The following is a 20,994-nucleotide window of genomic DNA, read 5'->3' as shown; positions in this document are numbered from 1 at the left end:
CCATTTTCTTGTACATTTTTAATTTAGTCAGATGGAAACGTGGTCCAGATAACTGAAAGGGAGAAGCGCCTGTGTAGCGTGTCTGTCAAAGTTCACTGCGTCTCTAAAACCCTAAACATTCGCCATCTGTGAAGACAGATAATAGAAATTACTGCGTGAATTGTCTGTGAACCACTACATTCTGATAGTGTCCTCTTATTTAGCATAAAGGAACGGCATGAAAAGTATAAGAAAACTTTTTCTTTCGGCTTTTGAACTAGAAATGTCAGGATTTGTGGCAGCCAAGTTATCCCTTTTGTGAAATCAAGAACGCCCTTCTGATTTGGGTCAATACCAGGCTTATGCCGTGCAGTCCTCACTAACTTCTGATGAGTAACTTTCCTGAGCTACAGGAAAAATATGCGCCCACGTGTCTGTCTTCTGCAGTGGTCACGGCGTGCAACATGGCAGGTGCTGCGATGTACGAGCTGGTACGAGTAGGCCACAGTGAACTGGTGGGGGAGATTATCCGACTGGAAGGTGACTTGGCAACCGTCCAGGTGTATGAAGAAACCTGTATCCTTTTCACTCATCCCTCTGGGCCTGCCAGGCTGCGCAGTCCGGAACACAGCGGGGATTAGGGTGAAGAGGATGGACAAAGCTGACTGGGACCAGAGCTTGGTACTTCCGATGCTGGCAGGCAGGAACATCTGTTCTGCACATCTCTTGTAAATTCTGATGGTTTTGAGGTAAATCTTATCTCGCTTGGCTGTGTACAGAGGAGAACTTTTTTGATTTTTATGGGGAAATGAAATAATGAGTATCTTGGAATTTAAGTTCATTTTAATTTAAATATTGCAGCTCCTTGTTAAGGCAGTTGTTTGACAAATACATAAATGGCAAAACCACCAAGCAGTATTTGTTGCATTTTTTCTTTGCTTTTGAAAACTATGTTTGTGTAACACTTATATAGGAAATGTAAAGTGAGCAGGATGCCGCCTTCTGGGCAGAGTATTTTTCCAGATGTAATAGATGACATTTTTGCTTCTGCAGTGTGCTCACAGAGTCTTGGTCCAGCTAGGAAGCGGCATGTATTCTAAAATCTGGTTAACTTAAAATGTATTTTCTATTACACATATATGAGAGAATGTCAGAAAAGAAGTCGTAAAACTTAAAGCCAGACCTTCTTTTTTTTCCCTCATATTCTTTTAAACTTAAGAGTTGGCTCTGTGTATCTGCAGAGGCTAGGAAAGAGCCTGTGCTGGCTCCCAAAGCTTTGTTCTGAGGAGCTGGATGGTGAACTGGTGACTAGTTCCTGTCTGTACCTAATAATTTGCCATTTTAGATGGCACCATTTTAGGTGGCATCATCATTGCAATATCTAGTAGCCTTCCATCAGTACGTGGAACAGGTTTGAGTATAGTTTACTCTTAGGTTCCTGATGAGAGGGCTCTGCCATAGGGCTCTCTGAAGTCACCTTGCTTTTAATCTCTTGAGCCTTGCATAGGGTTTTGGGGGTTTCTTTTGTATTCTTGCAGGACCTTTTGCCAACCTGCTGGCCCTTTGCAGAGAAGTCCATTGTGCATCTTTGGAGCCTAGATAGCACATAGACTGGACAACTTGATCTCGGAGAGGAGGGAAATAATGCTGGTCTTGGACAAACTCCCTTTAAAATTAGACTGCTGTCAAAAAGGCTGTGCAAGGCTCAAGGTCAAAACAGTTGTCCTCTAACAAATTCTGAAGCGAAAAATTACGTATTTCATAACATTGACTGGAACAATCAAACCTCTTTTCTAGGTTTGAAGATTTAAGAAATGCCTGACGCTTTGTCATCCTGCTTCCTGGCACTCCAGTAAACTCGTCTGTATAGTTGACTTGAACTAATGATTGTAAAGCAGAATGTTTACCCCTACTTTGCCTCTCTGGAGGATGAGCAGCTTTGTTGCTTTAGCAATTTCAGCTTGAGTTTAGTATAAAGCCTACATACTTCTCAAATGATGATGTGTAATATAGTAATAAAAATATTACCTTAAAGTCAGGTAGTTTAAGAGTATTGATGTTGTGAATGTGATGCCTTCTGCCCCGTTTCTTTCCCTTTCTCTGGATGAACTTTTCCTCAGCAAACCTTTAGCTGGTGTCTCTGTAGGAGATCCTGTACTCCGTACTGGCAAACCCCTGTCAGTGGAACTAGGGCCTGGCATTATGGGAGCTATTTTTGATGGTATCCAGAGGCCTCTCTCGGACATCAGCACTCTGACCAAAAGTATCTATATCCCTAGAGGTGTCAACGTGTCAGCTTTGAGCCGAGATGTCAAGTGGGACTTTACGCCTTCCAAAAACCTGCGGGTAGGTTCCGGCAAGCCTGTTTTCCCCTCTTGCTCCTGCCCCTAGAGCTTAGGGCTGGAGCAGAGTGCCAAGGCTGTGACTGCTGGGCGCTGTGGTTAACACTGTGTTCAGTTTGTTAAAAGGGGTGCTAGGAGGTGGTAGCGATGTATGAGACTGGATGGGGATCACCAAAACTTACTCAATGTGACTTACTGTGTGTTGCTGCTGCCTATGAGAAACTCGCAAAGTTTTAATATATTTACAAAACTGTAAAGAACTTAGTGGAATTGCACTAAGCATTAGTAGGAGCAGGTGTTACCTGAGCAAAAAGAGTAACTGCAACTTTGCCATTTTGTGAATGGCAAAGATAGCCTCAGAGCTGGAAAATGTCACTGCTTTAGCCCTTGGCATCATCTTTTTTCCAACCCTGCAGGTTAACATGTGCTATCCTTTCTCTGCTTAACATGTTAAACTGAGAGGTGTAAAAGAAACGAGGAGAATTCCTCGCATCAGTCAGTAATTGCTACTTTCCGTGCCTTGAAAGGCACCTGAACCCAGCTAGTGTTGCTAGCAATGTGCTGTTAGTGTAATGAGTTATGTAAATGGGCTACTGTGCTGTAACAACACATTTACAAAGGGAGTAATCGCAGTTCTAGACTTAATAGCTATACTTACTTTATACAGTTCTTTGTCAAGCTTCTTTTTTAAAACTGGTGTTCTCACTTATGACTAATAGACCTGTTCTGATTTTAGGTTGGCAGCCACATCACTGGTGGAGATATCTATGGCATGGTGAACGAAAACTCTCTTATCAAACACAAAATCATGCTGCCCCCACGGAACAGGGGTACAGTTACATACATTGCTCCACCGGGAAACTATGACACTTCGGTAAGTCTCCCAAACAGCAGTTGCTGTTATATCCCACGTCTCTTTCGTGAGGTTGATGTACTCTTTCTGTTCTGCGTAATCCCAGTTAATATGTGTTTCATGCAACAGTTTGTCTGAGTTAGCGATCGCTTCTGCTACCCTGCCTGCAGGGATTACACGATTATCTTGTGCAGTTACTTTCTGTGTATATGGCTTCCCAAGGGCACTTCAGTATGCCGTGTTTGCTGACCTCTGTGGGGATCTACAGTATCGTATGAATGTGTAAAATTCAGTTGCTCTTCAAAAGCATGTATTTAGTTGAAGCTTCATCTTGCACTTTTTTTTCCCCCAGTAGTATTGCAAATATGGGAAAGAGCCTTCCGTCGGGAGGGGACGATAGCGTGTTGAGGTTCTGAGAAATCTGTGGTGGTATCAAAGACCTAGCTGTGCAGAGTAGTTGAGGTGAGAATTTTGTGTGCTGGTCCGGTGTCCAGCTGTTTGCTTACTGCAGATGTCTGGTGCTGTCTGCTAGGATGTTGTCTTAGAGCTGGAGTTTGAAGGCGTGAAGGAGAAGTTCACTATGGTCCAGGTCTGGCCTGTACGTCAAGTCCGTCCTGTTACTGAGAAGTTACCAGCCAATCATCCTCTATTAACTGGCCAACGGGTCCTGGATGCCCTCTTCCCGTAAGTACTACCTTTTGTTTTCTAGTACATAAGAAATCTCTCTTTTGGGGGCAAGCGGAGGGAGAAGGCCTTAAATTTTTTTTAAAGGCAAACAGACCCAAGCTTTCACTATGTATCCACAGCATAATCTCGAAAAATATTTAGCTGAATTCCTCGTATTTCTATATTTGGCAGGAGAACCTCCTAGTGGAAAAAGGAAGATAAATTTAACAAGGTAGTTCTAGTGCATTAATCTAGAAAAGAACGGACAAGCATAAACTTAACATAGTCGTGCCAAATCTACAGAAAGGCTGGAACTTTCATGCTTGATATCTCCATTTGAATACATAAGTAGGATCTCTTTCCGTGGTCGTGAGGATGTATAGTTCCCAGTGTTTGGGGTCACCACTTATGAAAACTGTTGCACTTCACTGTAACACAAAATGTTCATTTAAGCAGCTCACTTCCAAGACACTGAATTCAGTAATTTTCATCCTAAAATATTGCGCTGCTTGTTCTTATAATGCACAGCTAAGTACAGTTGTTCTTTTCTTAGCATTTGCATTCCATCGGTGCTTCCAGCTGTGAAAACTGCAGTGTTTCATGCCTGAAAGTCTAGCTGTTGTACCAGCATAACTCATATGCTTCAAGGGCAGTAGAAGGAAAGGATAGTTTATTCCCTCGGTCTTTTGGTTTAGTGAAATACCTCTGTGCTTCTCCCCAGAACACTGAATGTGACTCTTGTCACTCTGCTTTTAATTAGGGAGTTTTATTGGAAAACATATTCTAAGATGGGAGAGAGCTGCTTTTGAGTTCCTTGCAAATCAGAGTCCTTTTTCTTTACTCAGGTGTGTACAAGGGGGTACAACAGCGATTCCCGGGGCATTCGGTTGTGGGAAGACTGTGATCTCACAGTCTCTCTCAAAATACTCCAACAGTGATGTCATCATTTATGTAGGCTGTGGAGAACGAGGAAATGAAATGTCTGAAGTACTGAGAGATTTCCCTGAGGTTAGTACGGAGAATTCATGGAGAGTAAACCTTCTTGGAAAGACTTGCTATTGTACTGGTATTGTAACTGAATAAAATATCGTATTGGTAGAGTGACTTGAAATTATCTTCTTGCCTCCCTGCTGTAAGTTCTGGTTGTAGTAGCAGAAATCCCTTTTGGCTCATTCAAGAATGATTTCAGAGGCCCCTCAATAAACTAGCCCTCAATCTGGGCTAGTTTTTGGGTGTACCTTCTAACTTGTTTAAAATAAAGCCAGAATGAATGCCAGGGTGTAATTTAGCACAGTTATAAGCACCTTGCCTTGCACTGGTAACGTCTCTCACACTTCTAACTTAACCATAGCAAATGCAGCATCTGTATTTACAGGGTGCAGGGTGGTGATACAAACACTTACCAGATATTAGTTTGGCACGTTAGGCTTTGGAATACCTTCTGAAGGAAGCAGAAAATGCCTGTTTGGTTTTTTTTTTTTTTAAAAAAAAAAAAAAGGCAACAAGTTTACCAGTTTTTCTGCCTGTTGTTACATGTTAGTGAATTAGTCTTGGCACAGTCTTCTGTAAAATACAGGAAAGAAGCCAAAGAAGCCAGGTAGTCTGAACTGTTAGGTTGAAACTCCACTGTCAGAATAAGGGGTGAAAGGCTTGGGTGTGTTGATTGATTAGGAGATGAGACAGTCCAGCTGAGGTGGCCATGAAAAAGGTAAATCCCAGGGTATTGGTAAGTGGAATTCTACACAAATGTCAGGATATGCATTCTGTTGTCAGGTGCTTGTGAGGCTTCACCGGGGTTGAGTAGGTGGGTTTATGCCCAGTTGTCAAAGGCAAACTTGGATCGGTGTAGATGAGGGAAGAAAAGCTCTCTGATTCCTAACGGGCTTATGACAAGAAGCTAAAATTTTTTGGCTCTTTCAGCCTAGTGAGCTGAGGGAGGATAATGTTCTTCCTGATGCAGTGGATTTGTCATTACTCGTTTGAATGGGATCAAAAGGGATCTGGCAGTGGCAGAAGATGAGATGAGGCTGAGGCATGTACGTTAAAGAGTTAAGCTGTGTGCAATCTGGAAAGCAAACCGGCATAGTATCCTGAAATCTTGAATGTCGTCTCTGCTCTTGGTAGAGTGGCCATGAGCAGAGTATCCTGATACAAGGCGAGTAATACAGTAAAAAAACAAGCAACAAAAAAATTAATAAAAAAACTTGCTACTGTTACCTTTTTTTTTTTTTTTCTTTTCTTGCATTTTAGTTAACAATGGAAGTTGATGGCAAGGTAGAAAGCATCATGAAGAGAACAGCTCTGGTAGCAAATACCTCCAACATGCCTGTGGCTGCCAGAGAAGCCTCTATCTATACTGGTAAGATTTACAGGAGGCTGGAAAAGGCTGTGTGTGTAGAGCAAGCCATCATGCTCTAGTATTTTCAGTTCCTGAGATGGTCAGTACTGAGAAACCTGCTTAGTTTCAGAAGTCAACCCTTTTGGGCCTTGCCTGCACAGAGTCCTGGTATCTTAATTGAATTTGGCTTGCTTGTATATAATTACAATTTCCAAATACAGAGTAAATTTTGCTTATAAGGTGAACTTACTGCACCAGCTCTCATATAGTTTTTCTCCATGTGTAAATTATGTAAGTTTTTGTTTGTGAATAGCTTTCTGCTGACAAGTACACCCACTTAATGGGCAGGAATAGTACTCTCTGAGATGGCAGGCTAGTCTTCGTTCCTTTGCAGCCTCTTAGAGGGTTTTTTTAAATTCTTTTTTATGAGAAGTTGTCAGATAATTAAGGTAAAACATGACCTTTTCTCACTGTTGTGGTCTGGTAATTTGAAAGGGAAGATGACGTTTTCCAGTAAGAAGAGGCTTTGTTCACGGTTACAGTGAGGCAAAGAGTAGCATCAGTGACATTGCCGTGCCTCTTCAAAGAAATACACGGGAATGTGAGATGAGCCAGAGTGGTTCATAAGCAAAAAATGGGGAGAGTGAGAAGAAAGAAAGAAAGAAACAAACAAAAGACAGGAATGACACGATCTAGTGCTAAGAAAGAGTAACTTTGTGTCTCTTTCCATCCAAATGTAAATGTAAATAATTTGGCTTATTTGCATCTTAGTGCCAACATACAAGCATGGCATTCCTTTCTGAACTGTATGCTGCAGCACGCCGTTGTCTTTGTCCTAGGAATCACCCTGTCCGAGTATTTCCGGGACATGGGCTACCACGTCAGTATGATGGCAGACTCAACTTCCCGATGGGCTGAGGCCCTCCGAGAAATTTCAGGGCGCCTGGCTGAAATGCCAGCTGGTGAGTAGTCTTCTCTCAGTCTGCTCTTGTGAACGCATCCTTTAAACTCTGAGCCTTTGACTCAATTTCTGCGTGTTGGTGTTTACAGACAGTGGTTATCCAGCCTACCTTGGTGCCCGTCTAGCCTCTTTCTATGAGCGAGCTGGCAGGGTGAAGTGTCTGGGAAATCCGGAAAGGGAAGGCAGCGTCAGCATTGTTGGAGCGTGAGTGTTGCGTTTCTTTGCTTTGCGTTGGCTGCAGTTCTTCTGTGTTTTTGCATGTCAAAGTACCTATTTTTCAGACAAAAAGAAAGTCTTGTTGCTCTGTGCAGCTGCAGAACTAAAAATATGTGAATGAGTAGGTAGATATTTAGTCTCCGTTCACCCAGAACTGCCGCTAAATTGTGCGTGGGGGCAGAAAGAATGAATGTGGACAGGTAGTTCTGTGGGGTGTGGAATCGCAGCCACTTGCAGCAATCGGAGCAAATGGCTCAGGGAGGAATGTTGTTGGGAGCTGTCACTGAAGAGTACGTCAGACCATGCTCGGTGCAGGACAGAAGGGGCAGTTAGAGCAGCAGCGGGTGCACTTGGGGGCATAATGAATCGTGATTCTCTTGCTTAAATAGAGTAGCATTACGTGGAGCAGCATACCTCAAGCTGTGATGGGCTGTGAAAAGCACGTGGTCCCCAGCCATTCTTCTGGGCTGTATTGATTTGTATATCATACTGTGGGCAAAGTGAATTTCCCCCTGACACGTTTTCAGGAGATTCTCTAGTATCTGCAAGAACACCTCAAATCCATTCTTTGCTCTGCTTAGTTCTGCTGTCCGCAACAGATGTACACAAATGCGTTGTGCTTTTGAGGTTGGAAGATTATTTTTTTTTAATCTCTGGGAAGGCACGTATTAGGATGTCAAGCCCAAATGAAGTTGAAGTAGTTATCGTATAGGCAAATATCTGAAATAATTTCAAATTGGGATATTGTTTTCTGTAAAATAATCGTTGCACTGTGTTTCACGGTGTCCTATCAGCACACTTGCTGAATCTGTTCCAGTTGAGATAGGTTTGATAATCCAAGCCAGAGTTACTACCTGGAGCTAAAGCGACTGAAATCATACCTTGATACTGTCAATCAGTCACTGATATAACTATATTTTGTGGTGTTCTTGATAATCACCTGTGTGGGTGTGCATCAAACACTTTCTTGCAGTGGAAGCTTGCAATCTGTTACTTACTTGAAATTGTGTTGACTCTTCTGGTTTCTGTGATCACAGAGCTGTGCAGTCGTATGTTGGTACTTCAGTTTAAACTGTGAAAGCGATTCTGGTAACTTTTCCTTATCTCGTCCTGCTCAGTGTCTCTCCCCCAGGCGGTGACTTCTCTGATCCTGTCACGTCTGCTACTCTGGGCATTGTTCAGGTACGTCCCACGACGTTGCAGCTCTTCTGTCCACTTTGTGAGACTCGAAGTGATCATGCTTCAGTGCATTTGTGCCAGTGGCTGGGGTGGGAGAGCTTTGCTTTGACGCAGGCAGCTTTGCCAGGGTGCTTTGGAAAACATTCCAGCAGTGTACAAGGCGACCTTATGAGATGGTCTCTGAACTGACGTGTTTGAGATCCCTTTGGAAGAGGGAGCGAAGGTAGCAATTCCCTCCAACGCTGACTGCTCAGGAATATCCGTGTGCTTCCTGATTGCTGTCCTTTGAGCTGCACTTCAAAGGTGGCCACTCTCAGCTGAGATGGGAAGTGAACCACCCTTAGTAGGTGCACGAAAAAATCCTCAGAGCTGACTGGGAGAAGACTGTCTTGCAGCTGATTGCCCAGCCCTGTTTTGGGAAAAGGAGTTGCATCTAATAGGGGTCCACTTAATTAGACTCCAGTATTGACATTGTTATGGCTGACTTGTCCCTCATGAGGAGTCTCAAGCTGAATAAGTCTGGACTCAGCTTAAAAGATGCATCATTTTTTGAGAAGTGTATTTGAAAGTCACTGCTATAGTTGAATTAACATAAGGAAGGCTTTCTGTCTCAGGCTTTTATCTGAAGATTTGTGATAGCCTTTGCCACGCTGCATTTGCTCAAATTTGCTTTCTGTATTGGTTTGGGTTTTTTTATTGCCATCAATTATTTTGGTTCCCTTTTGATTTGGAACACTGGGTGATCTTTCTGGCTTCTGACAGGTTTTCTGGGGCCTGGATAAGAAGCTGGCACAACGCAAGCACTTCCCCTCCGTCAACTGGCTGATCAGTTACAGCAAATACACGCGTGCCCTGGACGAGTACTACGACAAGCATTTTACAGAGTTTGTCCCTCTCAGGACAAAGGCCAAAGAGATCCTGCAGGAGGAAGAGGACCTTGCAGAGATTGTGCAGCTGGTGGGGAAGGTGAGTAACCAGCTGTGAGGAAATGTGGTGTCAGTGAGCCATCCTCCATTTCCTTACTGCTAGTGCAGGCTTTCGACCTTAGATCAGGCTTCACGGATACTGTGTTGTGCAAAAAAGGCAAATGGTCACCGGGAGGTGTCAGACTCCCCTGCCTCTAATAACTGCTTTATTCCAACTTTCTTACATGTTTTGTGACTTCTCATTACAAATATGGGTTTAGATTTGCTAAACCTTGGCTTGATGCTACTTTTCTCATGTAAATTAGATTGCAGGGCATCTAATGCTGGAGGTGAGAAACTTCACTTGCTTCAGTGTTCTAGTCCTGCTGAAATGCCCTTCGTTGCCACCTACGGTGGTACCTCATTGGAAGTAATCTTTGTAAGAGAAACGGTGCAGACTGATCTTTACTGTTGAAGTCGTCTGAAGGGTTACAGTTTCTTAGAAGCCATGTTGCCAGCAGCAGAACAGAGGTGTTGGCATTTATAAGCTGGCCTGTAGAAACAGAAGCGATGTCTGCTTTTTCTAAAAACTGGTGATTACCTAGTTTTTCTGTGGAAAGCCATGACATGACATATGGCTCCATTTTACAGGCATTCTTTAATTTCCTTCATTCACTTCACTGTTTCGGAGAGAAAGCTGAGCTTGGACAGGAAAATTTCCCTTGAGAGCTCTCAAAAGGGATCTAGTGAAAACCCTGTGTTTCAGCTCAGCACTGTAAATACGATAATTGACAGGTCCCTAGCACATACTTGACAGTAACTTAATCCCATGGTGCTCAAATGAGCATTTACAAGGTGGTGGTAGTGTGTGGTAACATGTATTAACTATGGTTATTCGGAGGAAGTTTGGTCCTGGCGCTCTCCCTGTTCGCTGATGCTCTAGCCTGACTGAGACGGGACCGTTGACCAGATCTTGCAGAGCTCTCCTCTCTCCACCTGTCTTCGAAGAAAAGGAAGCACGGTCTCAGGGTCTTCTGCAGTTCTCTATTTACAGAAACGTATTCTAAAAGACTAGTTTACAGAGCAGGGTAGAATCAGTTCTGTGGTGTGGAAGGGATATTGATAAGCCAGTGCTTGTTATTAATTACCAATTTTAATATTAAATATTATTAATTGTTAACTATTAAATATTAATTTATTAAATATGAATTAATAAGCCAGGCATTATTCCTATGATAGAAGTACTGGAACTGGTGGTCTTATCCTCAAAGATGTTATCTTTTACAGTTTCTTTCAGTCTGGGCTTGGCTAATAACTGCAACAAACCTTTAGAAAGGGGGAACTGTGGGAAAAACAATCAGATATATTTTTTTCTTTTTAGCGCCGAATTCTGTCAGTCTCCTCGTGAAGGAAGGTCCGAGCTCCCTGTAGGGAAAGCAAGCTGGGGTACTTAAACCTCAGTCTGCTCCCTTTAGCGAAAGGACAGTGAAGGCAGAGAAGAGTGACCTGGGTGCCAGCCGCCAACAGCGCGCAGCGGGGTTGTGGCGGTCCTGCGCAGCGTGACAGGCGGTGCCATCAGCTCCTTTGCTTTTCTTGAATGCCAGACAGGGAAAGCCCATTGGTGGCCGTGGAGGCTAGTAACAGATCCTTAAGATTACTTAGTGATCTAGCATGCTGAGATCGAGTTTTTCTTCCATGGACGTAAGGATTGAGGAAGGTAAAAATGCACTTACCTCTTTACGTAGGAAGGTGATGTTTCAGTGTACCTCACAGCAGAGCCATGTGTGTTTTCTGCATCTGGTGACTTTTCCATTATCTTAAAGGAAACTTCCTTTCCATTGCTTACTGTCAGATAGACTTAAAGTGGACTTACGGACTGTTTGGCCCATCTTAATTTGGCAATCAATTAAATTGGCTGTTCTACAGCAGGGAGCGAGAAATACCCAAAAGGCAGAATTCTGCTGGAAGCCATCTTAAGAGGGTGGGAAGAAAACAGGTACCGAAAGAGAACGGTTCTTGGCCAGGCTATACCATGTCCTCGTGGACCTGAGTACTGAACTAACAGTGTACCTTACTTTTCTAGGCTTCCTTGGCAGAAACAGATAAAATTACCTTGGAGGTTGCCAAGCTGATAAAAGATGACTTCTTGCAACAGAATGGTTATACGCCTTATGACAGGTGAGATCTGACTGGCTGCTCTGCCCTCTTGGTCCTGTGTAGTCTGGATTTAGACAACTGCTTTATTTGGCAACAGATCGGTACAGAAATTAATTTTACTCACTGTAAACAAATGGAAGAAGTGTGCTTAGGTAGGCCATCGACAGTGTATTCACATTGTCTTACCCAAGGCATGCAGACCTTTGAGTTTCTCAGGCCCTCATCTGTTGTTCAGTTAGCCAGTGTTTCTGCAATGGCGCGTCCTCCTTAGGAGCAGGAGGAGAGGACCGCTTTATTTTCACAGTCGACACCCAAAGTCTTCCTGTTTACTCTAGCAGTGCACGGGGGACTGCAAGAATCCGCTTTCAGTTACTGTTGCATAATTCTTGAGTAAGTTTGATCCATCAAAAAAACTTACTGGATCTTTTCCCTAGTGCAGTGCTTATTATCCCTGTCTGCTTTGCTTCTTTCCACGTTATCCTTCTGTTTTAAGAGCCTGACAAGGGGCCTTTTGTACTTCATCTCACTCCCCGGCCCAGGTAGATCAGGAGGTCTTGAAACACTTCATCACTGAACATGCAGAGGTACCTCATTCTGTGACGGTGTGTGCCTCTGATTAGGTTACTAGGGCAGGTACGCTTGCGTGCGATAGGGAAGCACAGGAAGCAGCACAATGCAGCGAATAAATAACAACAAGGTACCTTCCACGGCAGTCATCTACCCATTAAAAATGGAGCTTTTTGTGTGCGGAGTGCTCTTGCATAGAAACACTCCCTTTCCTGTGAGCAAAGAAACTTGCAGAGCTGTCAGGTCGTCCCAGGCTGCTCGGAGGAAGCCTGCTCCATGATGGACAAAGCAGGAAGGAGGAATGCCGTTGACTGCTCTGGTCGTTCCCCTTTCTCCTTTGTATTGGCACAGACTGAAACACGGGACTTGTACAGCGGTGGTTCCTGTCGTCTCCTGTTTTGCCCAAGGCTTGGGTGCTGCTTCAGAAACCTCCCTTCAGGACGATTGTCTTAGCCTATGATTCGCCTGTTTAAAAATGTGGGACCTATTCGAGGCAGTCTCTCTCCTTTGACAGTGTGTATCAAAAATACCCAGAGTAAAGCAGGCCAGCGCTCTTTCTCTCCGGTGAGAATTGGGAGTTGTTGTGAAGGCAGGAGCAAAGCCTCGTCCTGTTAACTGTTCCAAGATGCCTGACAGATCCTTTTCTGTTCCATCAGGTTCTGCCCTTTCTATAAAACAGTGGGAATGCTTTCCAATATGATTGCGTTTTATGACATGGCACGCCGTGCTGTAGAAACCACAGCCCAGAGTGACAATAAGATCACGTGGTCCATCATCCGAGAGAACATGAGCGAGATCCTCTACAGGCTTACCTCCATGAAGTTCAAGGTATGTTGGTAAGGGACTGGGTTGCGCTGCTCTTTGTGAGCTTCCAGTGCCTCCGAAAGGCTGTTACCAGTTGCCTTAGGTAAAAGGTCTATGAACAGAGACTTTTTGCAATCGTTTTCAAACACTGAAGAACTGGTTTTGGTTTGTGAGCATGGGAGGGGTCAGTACAGAAACCTAATCGGGTGATGCTGGCTGCGGAGCCTTGGCAACCCCACCTTCACTAGTCTCTTTTATGTTACATGTATTCATGGTAATAGTACAAGCACCTCTCCTGTCTGTTTTGGGGGCTTTGTGATAAAATTCTGTAAAAAATGATAATGTGTTCTAAGGAGACTATTAGCAGATAAAAGCAGCCTAAAACTTAAATCCAGGAATGTGCTAAAAAGTGAACGATAGAAAGGTTGATCAAGCTATTTTAAATAGAAGTTAAGGAAAGAAATGCTGGTCTCATGCAGCAGTATGTGACGTCCCCCGTTTGGGGCTTCAGGGCCTAAGGCAGGTACTAGGAGGGAGGAAGGGAGGAGTAACTTCAACACAGGCTAAAGAGGAAACAAGTGGCTCTGGGTAGCTTCAGTAGCCATCTTCTTGGAGCACAGCTTTCCTGGAACTCATCCGGAGCACGCTGGTGTAGCACTGCTGTGAGGACAGTAACCTGTGATGCTGGCTGATGCTGAAGTAGCTGAGGAATATTCTCCGTGAAGTATGATGCTTGTTCTGTAAAAAACTGCAAATCTTTCAAGAACAAGTACCATAAGATAAAATTACGTTTAAAATTAAATGTTCTGGCGTGCCAAGGTATTCTGTTCCTGCAGGGTACTGGCTTGTTTCTGCAGGAAGCAGATTCTTGGTATATATTCTCAAATCATCAAGAACATAACGAGGGGACGTGGGCTTCTTTGAGAGCTGGTTATGTAGAGGCAGGGGAAGCAATACACTTTTTACAAACCCTGGCCACCAGAAGACATCTGGCATACAGCAGAGCGGGGGACAGCATGGCTGAAAAAGGGACTCCAGAGGGTGAATATGTGTTAAGTGGAGTCGGCCCTCTAATACAGTAGTAGTCGTGAAAGGAAAGTTGTATTTCCTGGGTAACAGTCTAAAAGGCGTGAGAATTTAAATGTCCTGTACCGTGCGGTCTGCGTACTTTGGAGAGACAACGGAGAAGTGGTGCATCCACACAGGTGAGTGCTCCGTGTTTCCCGAGAGCTGCGCTGACCCGGAGGAGCGTAGCGCTGCGAGGGGAACAGTGGAGACACTCAACAGCCGCCACAGCCTGGCAGTCGGTGCTTCTTGCAGGGAAGGCCTTGCAGCCTCAGAGCACAGCTGATTGTTACATTTTTTGCCCTTGTCTTTCATGAAATTATCATTAATCCCGAGGTCGAGAAATTACAGCGCTGGCAAAGCCGGGTTGTCTCGAGCACCCGAGGCTTTTCCCGACGGATCCGTTCATTTGCTGTGTCATCTTTCAGGACCCTGTCAAAGATGGTGAGACAAAAATCAAGGCAGACTATGCTCAGCTGTTTGAGGATATGCAGAACGCGTTTCGCAGTCTGGAAGACTAGACTCCACCTCTGCGGCCGCTCCAGTTTGTCCTCTCAACTCCTCATCTCAACTCCTCTGCCTCCCTCCCTTACAAGAATGATGCAACAGTACTTGAGTTGATAAATAGCCCTATGTTTTCCCTGTTCATACTCAGAGAGTCCTTATGAAACATTCCTCTTAGTTTGTGTTTGGCATTGCTTTGTGTGTCTGGAACGGCGAGTGCTGCGTGAATGCGCCTGGCCGAGCGAGGAAATGCTGTTGTACACTTCCAGGGTGGGGAAAACTTCACCTTGCCTCTCCCAGCTCTCTTGGTAACCCGTCGTTCACCTTGGGACGTAACCAGTTGAGCTGTCCTGGCAGAGAAGGTGCAGATCTCAATGCAGTCACACGGTACGTCCTGAGCTGGCAGCGGTAAGGGCATTTACATCTGGCACTTTGCTGAGTGACTATCGTGACGTAGAACGATTCTGTTCTATTCCTGAACAGAATTTTTGCTGAGTGACTATCGTGATGTAGAACGCCCTATTCCCGAACAGAATTTTTGACCATATTCTGATGACACGATACAACCAAAAATTCTTCACTGTTCTGTCCCTTCTGCAGCCCTCAGCGGAGTCTGTTGGTATTGAAATGTGGTAGTTCTGGAGCCCCAAGAAGGGACCAACTAGAAGATGAGCACGTACAAGCAGCCAGTATACTTTTGTACACTGGAGAAATAAATTGGTTTTTTCCTACTTACTACCGATAGGACTGTTGGACTCGGCATCAGCTAACATCAAAGCCATAGGTGCTCAGCTTCCAGCAGAATTTTACCTTCTTGCCTCCCACTCACCCCATAAAATTTCTTACTGCTCAGCTGCTTTAGTTTGTGGAGCTCGTGGCTGCTGCTGTGCGCTGCAGGACACGCGTAGTGAGTACGGTGACGCCTCCTGCGTGGACCAGGAACACAGCCCCTCCTTGGTGGTGCTCGGCCTCCCAGGGCAGCTGCCTGGGTCAGGCGAAGGGAAGGAAAGCCCGCGCTTGACCTTCCTCCTCCACCTGTGCTCACGTGGCCTCTTCGGCGGCGGCGCAGAAGGCCCCCGGTTCTGGTGTAGGAGGGACGTGTGGTGCTACGCTTTTGGGGGCGGGGGATGAATGGGGGGAAGGTTGACAAAACATCTTTACTCCTGCTGTGTTGATTACGATGCCAGGGAGACCAGTGACTGGTCTGCTCTCCGCTCTGGCAGCGCTCTGTCAAGCAGCCGAAACTGCTGTGTCTTGGGTTCGTTTATTGGTAAAAGCAGTATGGGATGGCAGCCTTTCTGCCCAGCTCCAGGAGCCCAGCGCCCGTACCACTGCTGCAGAGCGAGAGGGAGACAAATGCCGGCACGCTCGTCTCTGCCTCGTGTCAGGCAGCATCCAGTGCTGCTGGGTTCCAGCTGACAGCTACTGCTGTTACTGACCGCCAGGGAACAGTAACACCATGCCAGTGGCGTGGCCACCGAAGCGTTAATTATGCACCAAAGCATTTCCACCGGTGGCCGGCCTTGAACGGCAGCGATGCAGAGGGACCTCGTGCTCCGGACCAAATGCCACCGCTTCCGCTGCGGTGTCGACTCGCCGTCTGTCAGGGAGCGCCTGGCCGACACTCGGAGGGATGAACTGGTTTTGGTTCTCCCCAAAGAGACTGCTCCTCCTCCGACGTCCCGGTAGCGAATGGTTAAGTTTACAGCTCGCTAAACCTTCGGTGTATGCTGCTGCTTTTACCAATGAGCATGCGTGAGAGAGTGGTCACCATCCAAGCCCTTGCCGGCTTCCTCATCGTTTGTACCCTTCACCACTGTACTATGTAGCATTTCATGCTAGAAACCAGATGTTCTTATCTCTTTAAATAGAGGATGTTATAAACTTTATGGAAGATGTCTAAGATAATGCAGTTCTAATATTTATTGTGCTGTACCTGGCCCTGAAGTGTGACCAGTTCAAACAGTTTCATATATATTTTTGTCTTTTTTTGTTTTGTGTCTGTTTTCAGTGTTAAGATTCTGCTGTTCACTGTGTCCTGCCAGTCTTCCCTCCACAGCTGTGGGCGGAATGCAAAGATGGGCAGAACCCCACCACCTTCTTTACCTTGTATATTTCCTACCCTATGTTGCTGGAAATTGTGTAAAAAAAAAAAATTTAAAAAAAAAAAAGTTGAAGTCAATGAGAATAAAATGGATTTAAAGTAGGTCTTTCTGTCCTGTTTTTGTCTGTCAAACCAAACCCCTGCCGCAGCGGTGCAGGCAGCATACCGTGCTTCCTTAAAATCTTACTTCGCGTTAGGGATCTCTGTGAACTTGTAAGCAGCAGTGGGGCAGGGACACTTCACCTCAGTTCTCCTATTCCAGTACAGCCTGCATCATCTCCTCAGCTATTACATCAAAGGAAGAGTTATAGTGTAATAAATATTCTCAGGGTGGAGATTTTTAGGACTACTTTTATTGTAATACAAGCGTGAACTTCCCTTTCCCTGCTCGCAGCTGCCCCGTGTGCTAATGCAGCTGTTGTGGCTGTACCACTTTATGGCACTTGGCTAAGCCTTAAGGCATTTCCCTGCCGCGTACCTTACATGGTGGGATGTACCTCGTGTCGCAGGCGCTACCTCCTGAAATCCCAGCTGCGCCGTTCAGACAAACCCGTCTGAGCTGCTGGCTCAGGTGGTGGGCGGCACTGCTGGCCACAGCCCGAGAGGAGCACGTTAGCAATCCTCTTAAATAAGGAGTTGAGACCTGCAAACAGCAACGGATGAAGTGAGAATATACTAAAAACCTCAAGCTCGGGCATTTGTTTACATATTTGACCACTGTGTAACACCTCTTTGAAGGAAGTGTTTGCTATTTTTTTTTATATATATATATATATATATTAGAGATACAGAAAGCTTGAAGAGAGCAGACGTTCGAGTAATTCCAGCGCGTTACAAAGGGGTGGAAGTCACAAGCTCGCTCCTGGCAACCACAGGCTGCCAGCCATTCTCTGTGGACGTTAAGAAATCCATCACGGGAAGGGACGAGTTCAGGTTTCGGCAGCTCGGCAGTTACCAACTGGCAGCGTCCTCACTTCATCCACTCGACTTTTGTGGATCTGGAAGGCAGGCGTCACCCAGCGGCCGCAGGAACACTGCTCGCCCCGCCAGCTGAAGGAGCCCAGCTTCGCCGTGCATTTGGGACACAGAAGCTGCAAGAAACACACGTGAGCCGCTCTCAGGTGCGCGCAGAGGCACTCGGTTCTACTTAAAACGTACTCCCATGGTACAGTAAATTGTGGCCCCCTGCGCTGCGCCAGCTCCTTCCCTTGTAACACTTCACGGAAGGTAAACGGGCTGAAAAACAGGCCAAAAAGCTAAACGGCGCGGCTGGCATTTGCCATGCCCTGGGGCGTAGCAGGCAGCTGAGCTGGCAGGAGGGAGGGGGTGGAAACGCGGCTGCTGGGACCCGGCGTGGTCCTGGGACTGTTTGCTGGTCTCTTGGACTCCAGACAGCCTCAGTCAGCCCGAGACCTCAACGGGCTTCGTAAGCCGCACAAACCCTTTCTCATACTGAAAACAAAGAGCAGATAAACCCTGCCCACGGCCTGGCCGGTGTTCTTGGTCCAACAAGATCACCAGCTCGTTTCCTTACAGGATATTTAACATTTAAGAGTCTGTTCATAAGCTGCAAAATTCACACAAGAGAGGCTGGGAGACCTCGGTCCTTGTGCAGGGGCTTTCACATCAGGGAACAGAAACAGTTTGTTCGGCCTTTGCAAAAAAAAAACATCCCAAAAGCAAAGCGTGTGCTCCCCTTCACCTGTCCTTCCATGACTCCGAGCAACGCCGGCTCCATCCACTGCACGGGCTCGGTGAAGTAGGAGGTACACTTTTCACGGCCGTCGCTGCAAAGCTGAGCGGACTCCGTTACCCTCTTGTGGGCGAAGGCTGCCGGCCCGCCGCCTTCCGTGTGGGGCAAAACGCTGGAACTACGGAACAGAGCGCGCCTGCCAGGCGGGGGGGGGGAAGAAAATGGCTGGTTGTTTACTGGGGAAACCTACAGACGACAGAACACAGGGACGTGGACCTCCTGACAACAAGTAATTAAACAGGATTACAAATCCTACATTTTTTTAATTGAGAAGGTCAGCGGGCACTGAGTCCGTTCAGGGTTACTGCCTAACAAATCTCGCGATCTGTGTGGTTTGGGGCTCTGCCCCACAGCTGCATGCTGTCTTTTACATAGATCCATTTTTAAACAATTCCTGTCTACTAAAGCTTTAAAGCTATGCTCTTACACTTTAAGAAACCTACACCTAGGAAATAGCAGGATTATTCAATTTCACCTTAAGCAATCCATAAAAGGTAGTTAAAATGCAGTAAACCCCAAAATCTACAAGAAGTTTATTCTGGAGGAACCGACTGCCAAAGACAAACTAGAAGTTACGGTCTCAGAGCACGCGGAACCGGGACGGCCCATAGAACGCAGCAGGTTAGGCTGCGCAAGCGCTGCACAACTTCAAGGAACAGAAGTTTTGTATTCCATAAGACACTTCTATTTGTCTAACTCTTTGTGGCGTACACTGGATGGAACCTTAGGGAGGAGCTCATCCCTGTCCTGACAGTAACGGCATGCCCGTTGATTTACACAGGCCGGTTTTCTCTTGGCTCAATTTCAAAAGGACATTTAACGGAGAAATACAAAAGGTTCGGTACCTGCATTTCCTGCACCTGTAGAGAACCTCCGTGTTTGGAGCTTGACATACACTGGTTGGATCAGCAGCAAAGACTTCTCGGGGCAAGTCCTGAAGTTCTGCGGAGGGGTGAGCAGGAGGTTGTGAATCAGATCGGCGCAGCCACGCCACGTTTCTGCGGGACACGGCAGTGCTGCGCCTCTGCCCCCGTCCCACCACGCAGCAGCCACCTTCTTGGTGTGCGCTTCTCCACTCACCAACTCCACTGGATAAGTGGAAAATGAAAGAGCCTCATCCCACCACACCCAAGACTGGGATTCACTTAAGGCAAGGAACTGGGATCTAGACTTTGGCCTTAGCAATGGTAAGAGAGCTGCATCTTGCTTTACGTTCTCACTTAGAAAGCACAGGCAGAGGAGTTACAGCAGCTCTGCTGACCTTCCAGCGCGCACACAGAAAGTCAGCTTACGAACGGGCACTGCTAAGAAGAACGACACGTACATGGAGAGAGCACTGCCATGCTGAGGATGCAACACCGAGATGTTGCAAAAGAGCTACGGATTAGTATTTTGTTATAAAATTTCAGATACGGACACATATCTCCTACAGTCAACCTTTTGCAAATTGAAGTATGAAGTTTACTTCATGCCTTGATTTCAACTTTATCTCAGTTTTGCATGTGTTATTTTTGTTTTTTTAATTCCGTTGACTTCTTTTTAGAGGACGTCAAGTTTGCCTAGCCGGGTCCATCAAAATCCGGAAAGGTACCAAACCGACCGTCACCCTTTCTGAATTTCGCTACGGAGAGCAGCGCCTTGTGGATCCCAGCGCTCAGGCGGGTCGCAAAGCCGCTTTTTCCCCCCGCTGACGACCCGGAGCCCCATGTCAGCGTTTTCCCTGCCAGGCTCGGGGCTCAGCTGCTCCGGGGGCAACACCCCGAGTCCCCCAGCCCCGCCACGGCCCGGGCTCGCTCGGCCCCTCCGCGGGAGGCTGCCCCCGGCCTCGGTGCCCGCCCCGGCCCCGCCGCTCACCGGGGAACCGCTCCGTCAGCGCCTGCAGCCGGTACCGCTTGTAAAGGGCGCTGCTGCTGTCCACGGCGCAGCCCATGGCCTCGTAGAGCTTCAGCTGCCGCTGGAAGCCCGGGTTCACCCTGCGGGGGGGAGCAGAGCGGGGTGAGGCGGGCGCCGGGCGGGCGGCAGCGGGGGGCGGCGGGCGGGGAGCGGGGCACCCACTCGGCCTCGGGCTTGGCGGCCCTGACGGCGGCGTAGGCCTCCTCCCAGCCGAGCCCCTCCGTCTTCATCAGGTAGGCGGTCGCCACGGCCACGCTGCGGCTCACCCCGGCCTGGCTGCAAGGCAAGGGCGGGACAGGGCGGGACGGGGCCGCCGGGCCGTCAGCGGCGCCGCCGGGGCGGGGGGGACCCACCGGCCGCCCCCGCCGCCCCGGGCCTCACCAGCGGACGAGGGCGGCGCCGCCGCCCGCCCGCGCCGCGCCGATGAAGGCGGCGCAGTCGTCCAGGCGGCTCAGCAGGTCGGCGCCGGGCTCGTCCCGCGCCCGGACGTGCATGGCCCGCAGCCCCGGCACGGCCGGCGGCTCCTCCGCGTCCACCGTCAGCACCGCCACCACCCCCGCCGCCGCCAGAGCCTCCGGGGACGAGCACGACTCCGCGCCGCCCACGAAGAGCCCCGGCAGCACCGGCACCATCCCTCCGCCGCCCCGGGGAGCCGCGGCCACCGACATGGCGGCAGCGCGCGGGCTGCGGCGGGCAGGGCGCCGCCCC

The 20,994-nt window shown here is 47.4% G+C and overlaps 2 protein-coding genes across 9 annotated transcripts in view; one reads left to right on the top strand and one right to left on the bottom strand.

Moving 5' to 3' along the window:
- The window catches only part of ATP6V1A (ATPase H+ transporting V1 subunit A), a 30,562-nt gene extending 13,820 nt beyond the window's left edge, over positions 1-16,742 (top strand). For 5 of the 8 annotated variants that reach the window (XM_082303870.1, XM_082303871.1, XM_082303873.1 and 2 more), the window contains exons 3-15: positions 427-555; positions 2,111-2,325; positions 3,058-3,195; positions 3,707-3,858; positions 4,686-4,848; positions 6,091-6,199; positions 7,018-7,140; positions 7,229-7,343; positions 8,474-8,537; positions 9,297-9,500; positions 11,523-11,617; positions 12,820-12,991; positions 14,461-16,742. In XM_082303870.1, coding sequence (XP_082159996.1) covers positions 427-555; positions 2,111-2,325; positions 3,058-3,195; positions 3,707-3,858; positions 4,686-4,848; positions 6,091-6,199; positions 7,018-7,140; positions 7,229-7,343; positions 8,474-8,537; positions 9,297-9,500; positions 11,523-11,617; positions 12,820-12,991; positions 14,461-14,553 — 1,772 coding nt within the window. In that variant the 3' untranslated portion in view covers positions 14,554-16,742. Of the gene's footprint in view, positions 1-426; positions 729-2,110; positions 2,326-3,057; positions 3,196-3,706; positions 3,859-4,685; positions 4,849-6,090; positions 6,200-7,017; positions 7,141-7,228; positions 7,344-8,473; positions 8,538-9,296; positions 9,501-11,522; positions 11,618-12,819; positions 12,992-14,460 lie in introns of those variants that run through there. The other 3 variants (XR_014227403.1, XM_082303876.1, XM_082303875.1) reach the window with 3 other exon arrangements.
- A 155-nt stretch (positions 16,743-16,897) lies between these two features.
- Positions 16,898-20,957, bottom strand: DUSP12 (dual specificity phosphatase 12). The gene is made up of 6 exons (XM_082305153.1): positions 20,668-20,957; positions 20,449-20,562; positions 20,248-20,366; positions 19,239-19,335; positions 18,343-18,529; positions 16,898-17,731 (listed from the first exon to the last, which is right to left on the bottom strand). Exons 1-6 carry the CDS (start codon positions 20,952-20,954, stop codon positions 17,570-17,572), a joined length of 966 nt encoding a protein of 321 aa, XP_082161279.1. The 5' UTR covers positions 20,955-20,957; the 3' UTR covers positions 16,898-17,569.
- Between the last annotated feature and the right edge of the window lie 37 nt (positions 20,958-20,994).

This window comes from Platalea leucorodia, assembly GCF_965183815.1.
Source record: "Platalea leucorodia genome assembly, chromosome: 2".
NCBI lineage: Eukaryota > Metazoa > Chordata > Aves > Pelecaniformes > Threskiornithidae > Platalea > Platalea leucorodia.
This window is presented reverse-complemented; position numbering and strand designations above follow the sequence as displayed.

Bases quoted from the DNA above. Each gene is read 5' to 3' on its own strand.
- DUSP12 (XM_082305153.1), bottom strand. From the start codon at position 20,954: ATGTCGGTGGCCGCGGCTCCCCGGGGCGGCGGAGGGATGGTGCCGGTG. The intron at 18,530-19,238 runs GTACCGAACCTT...CCCGCCTGGCAG, and splicing joins TACAGGTGCAGGAAATGCAG to GCGCGCTCTGTTCCGTAGTT. The intron at 17,732-18,342 runs GTGAAGGGGAGC...TGTTTCTTGCAG, and splicing joins TCGGAGTCATGGAAGGACAG to CTTCTGTGTCCCAAATGCAC.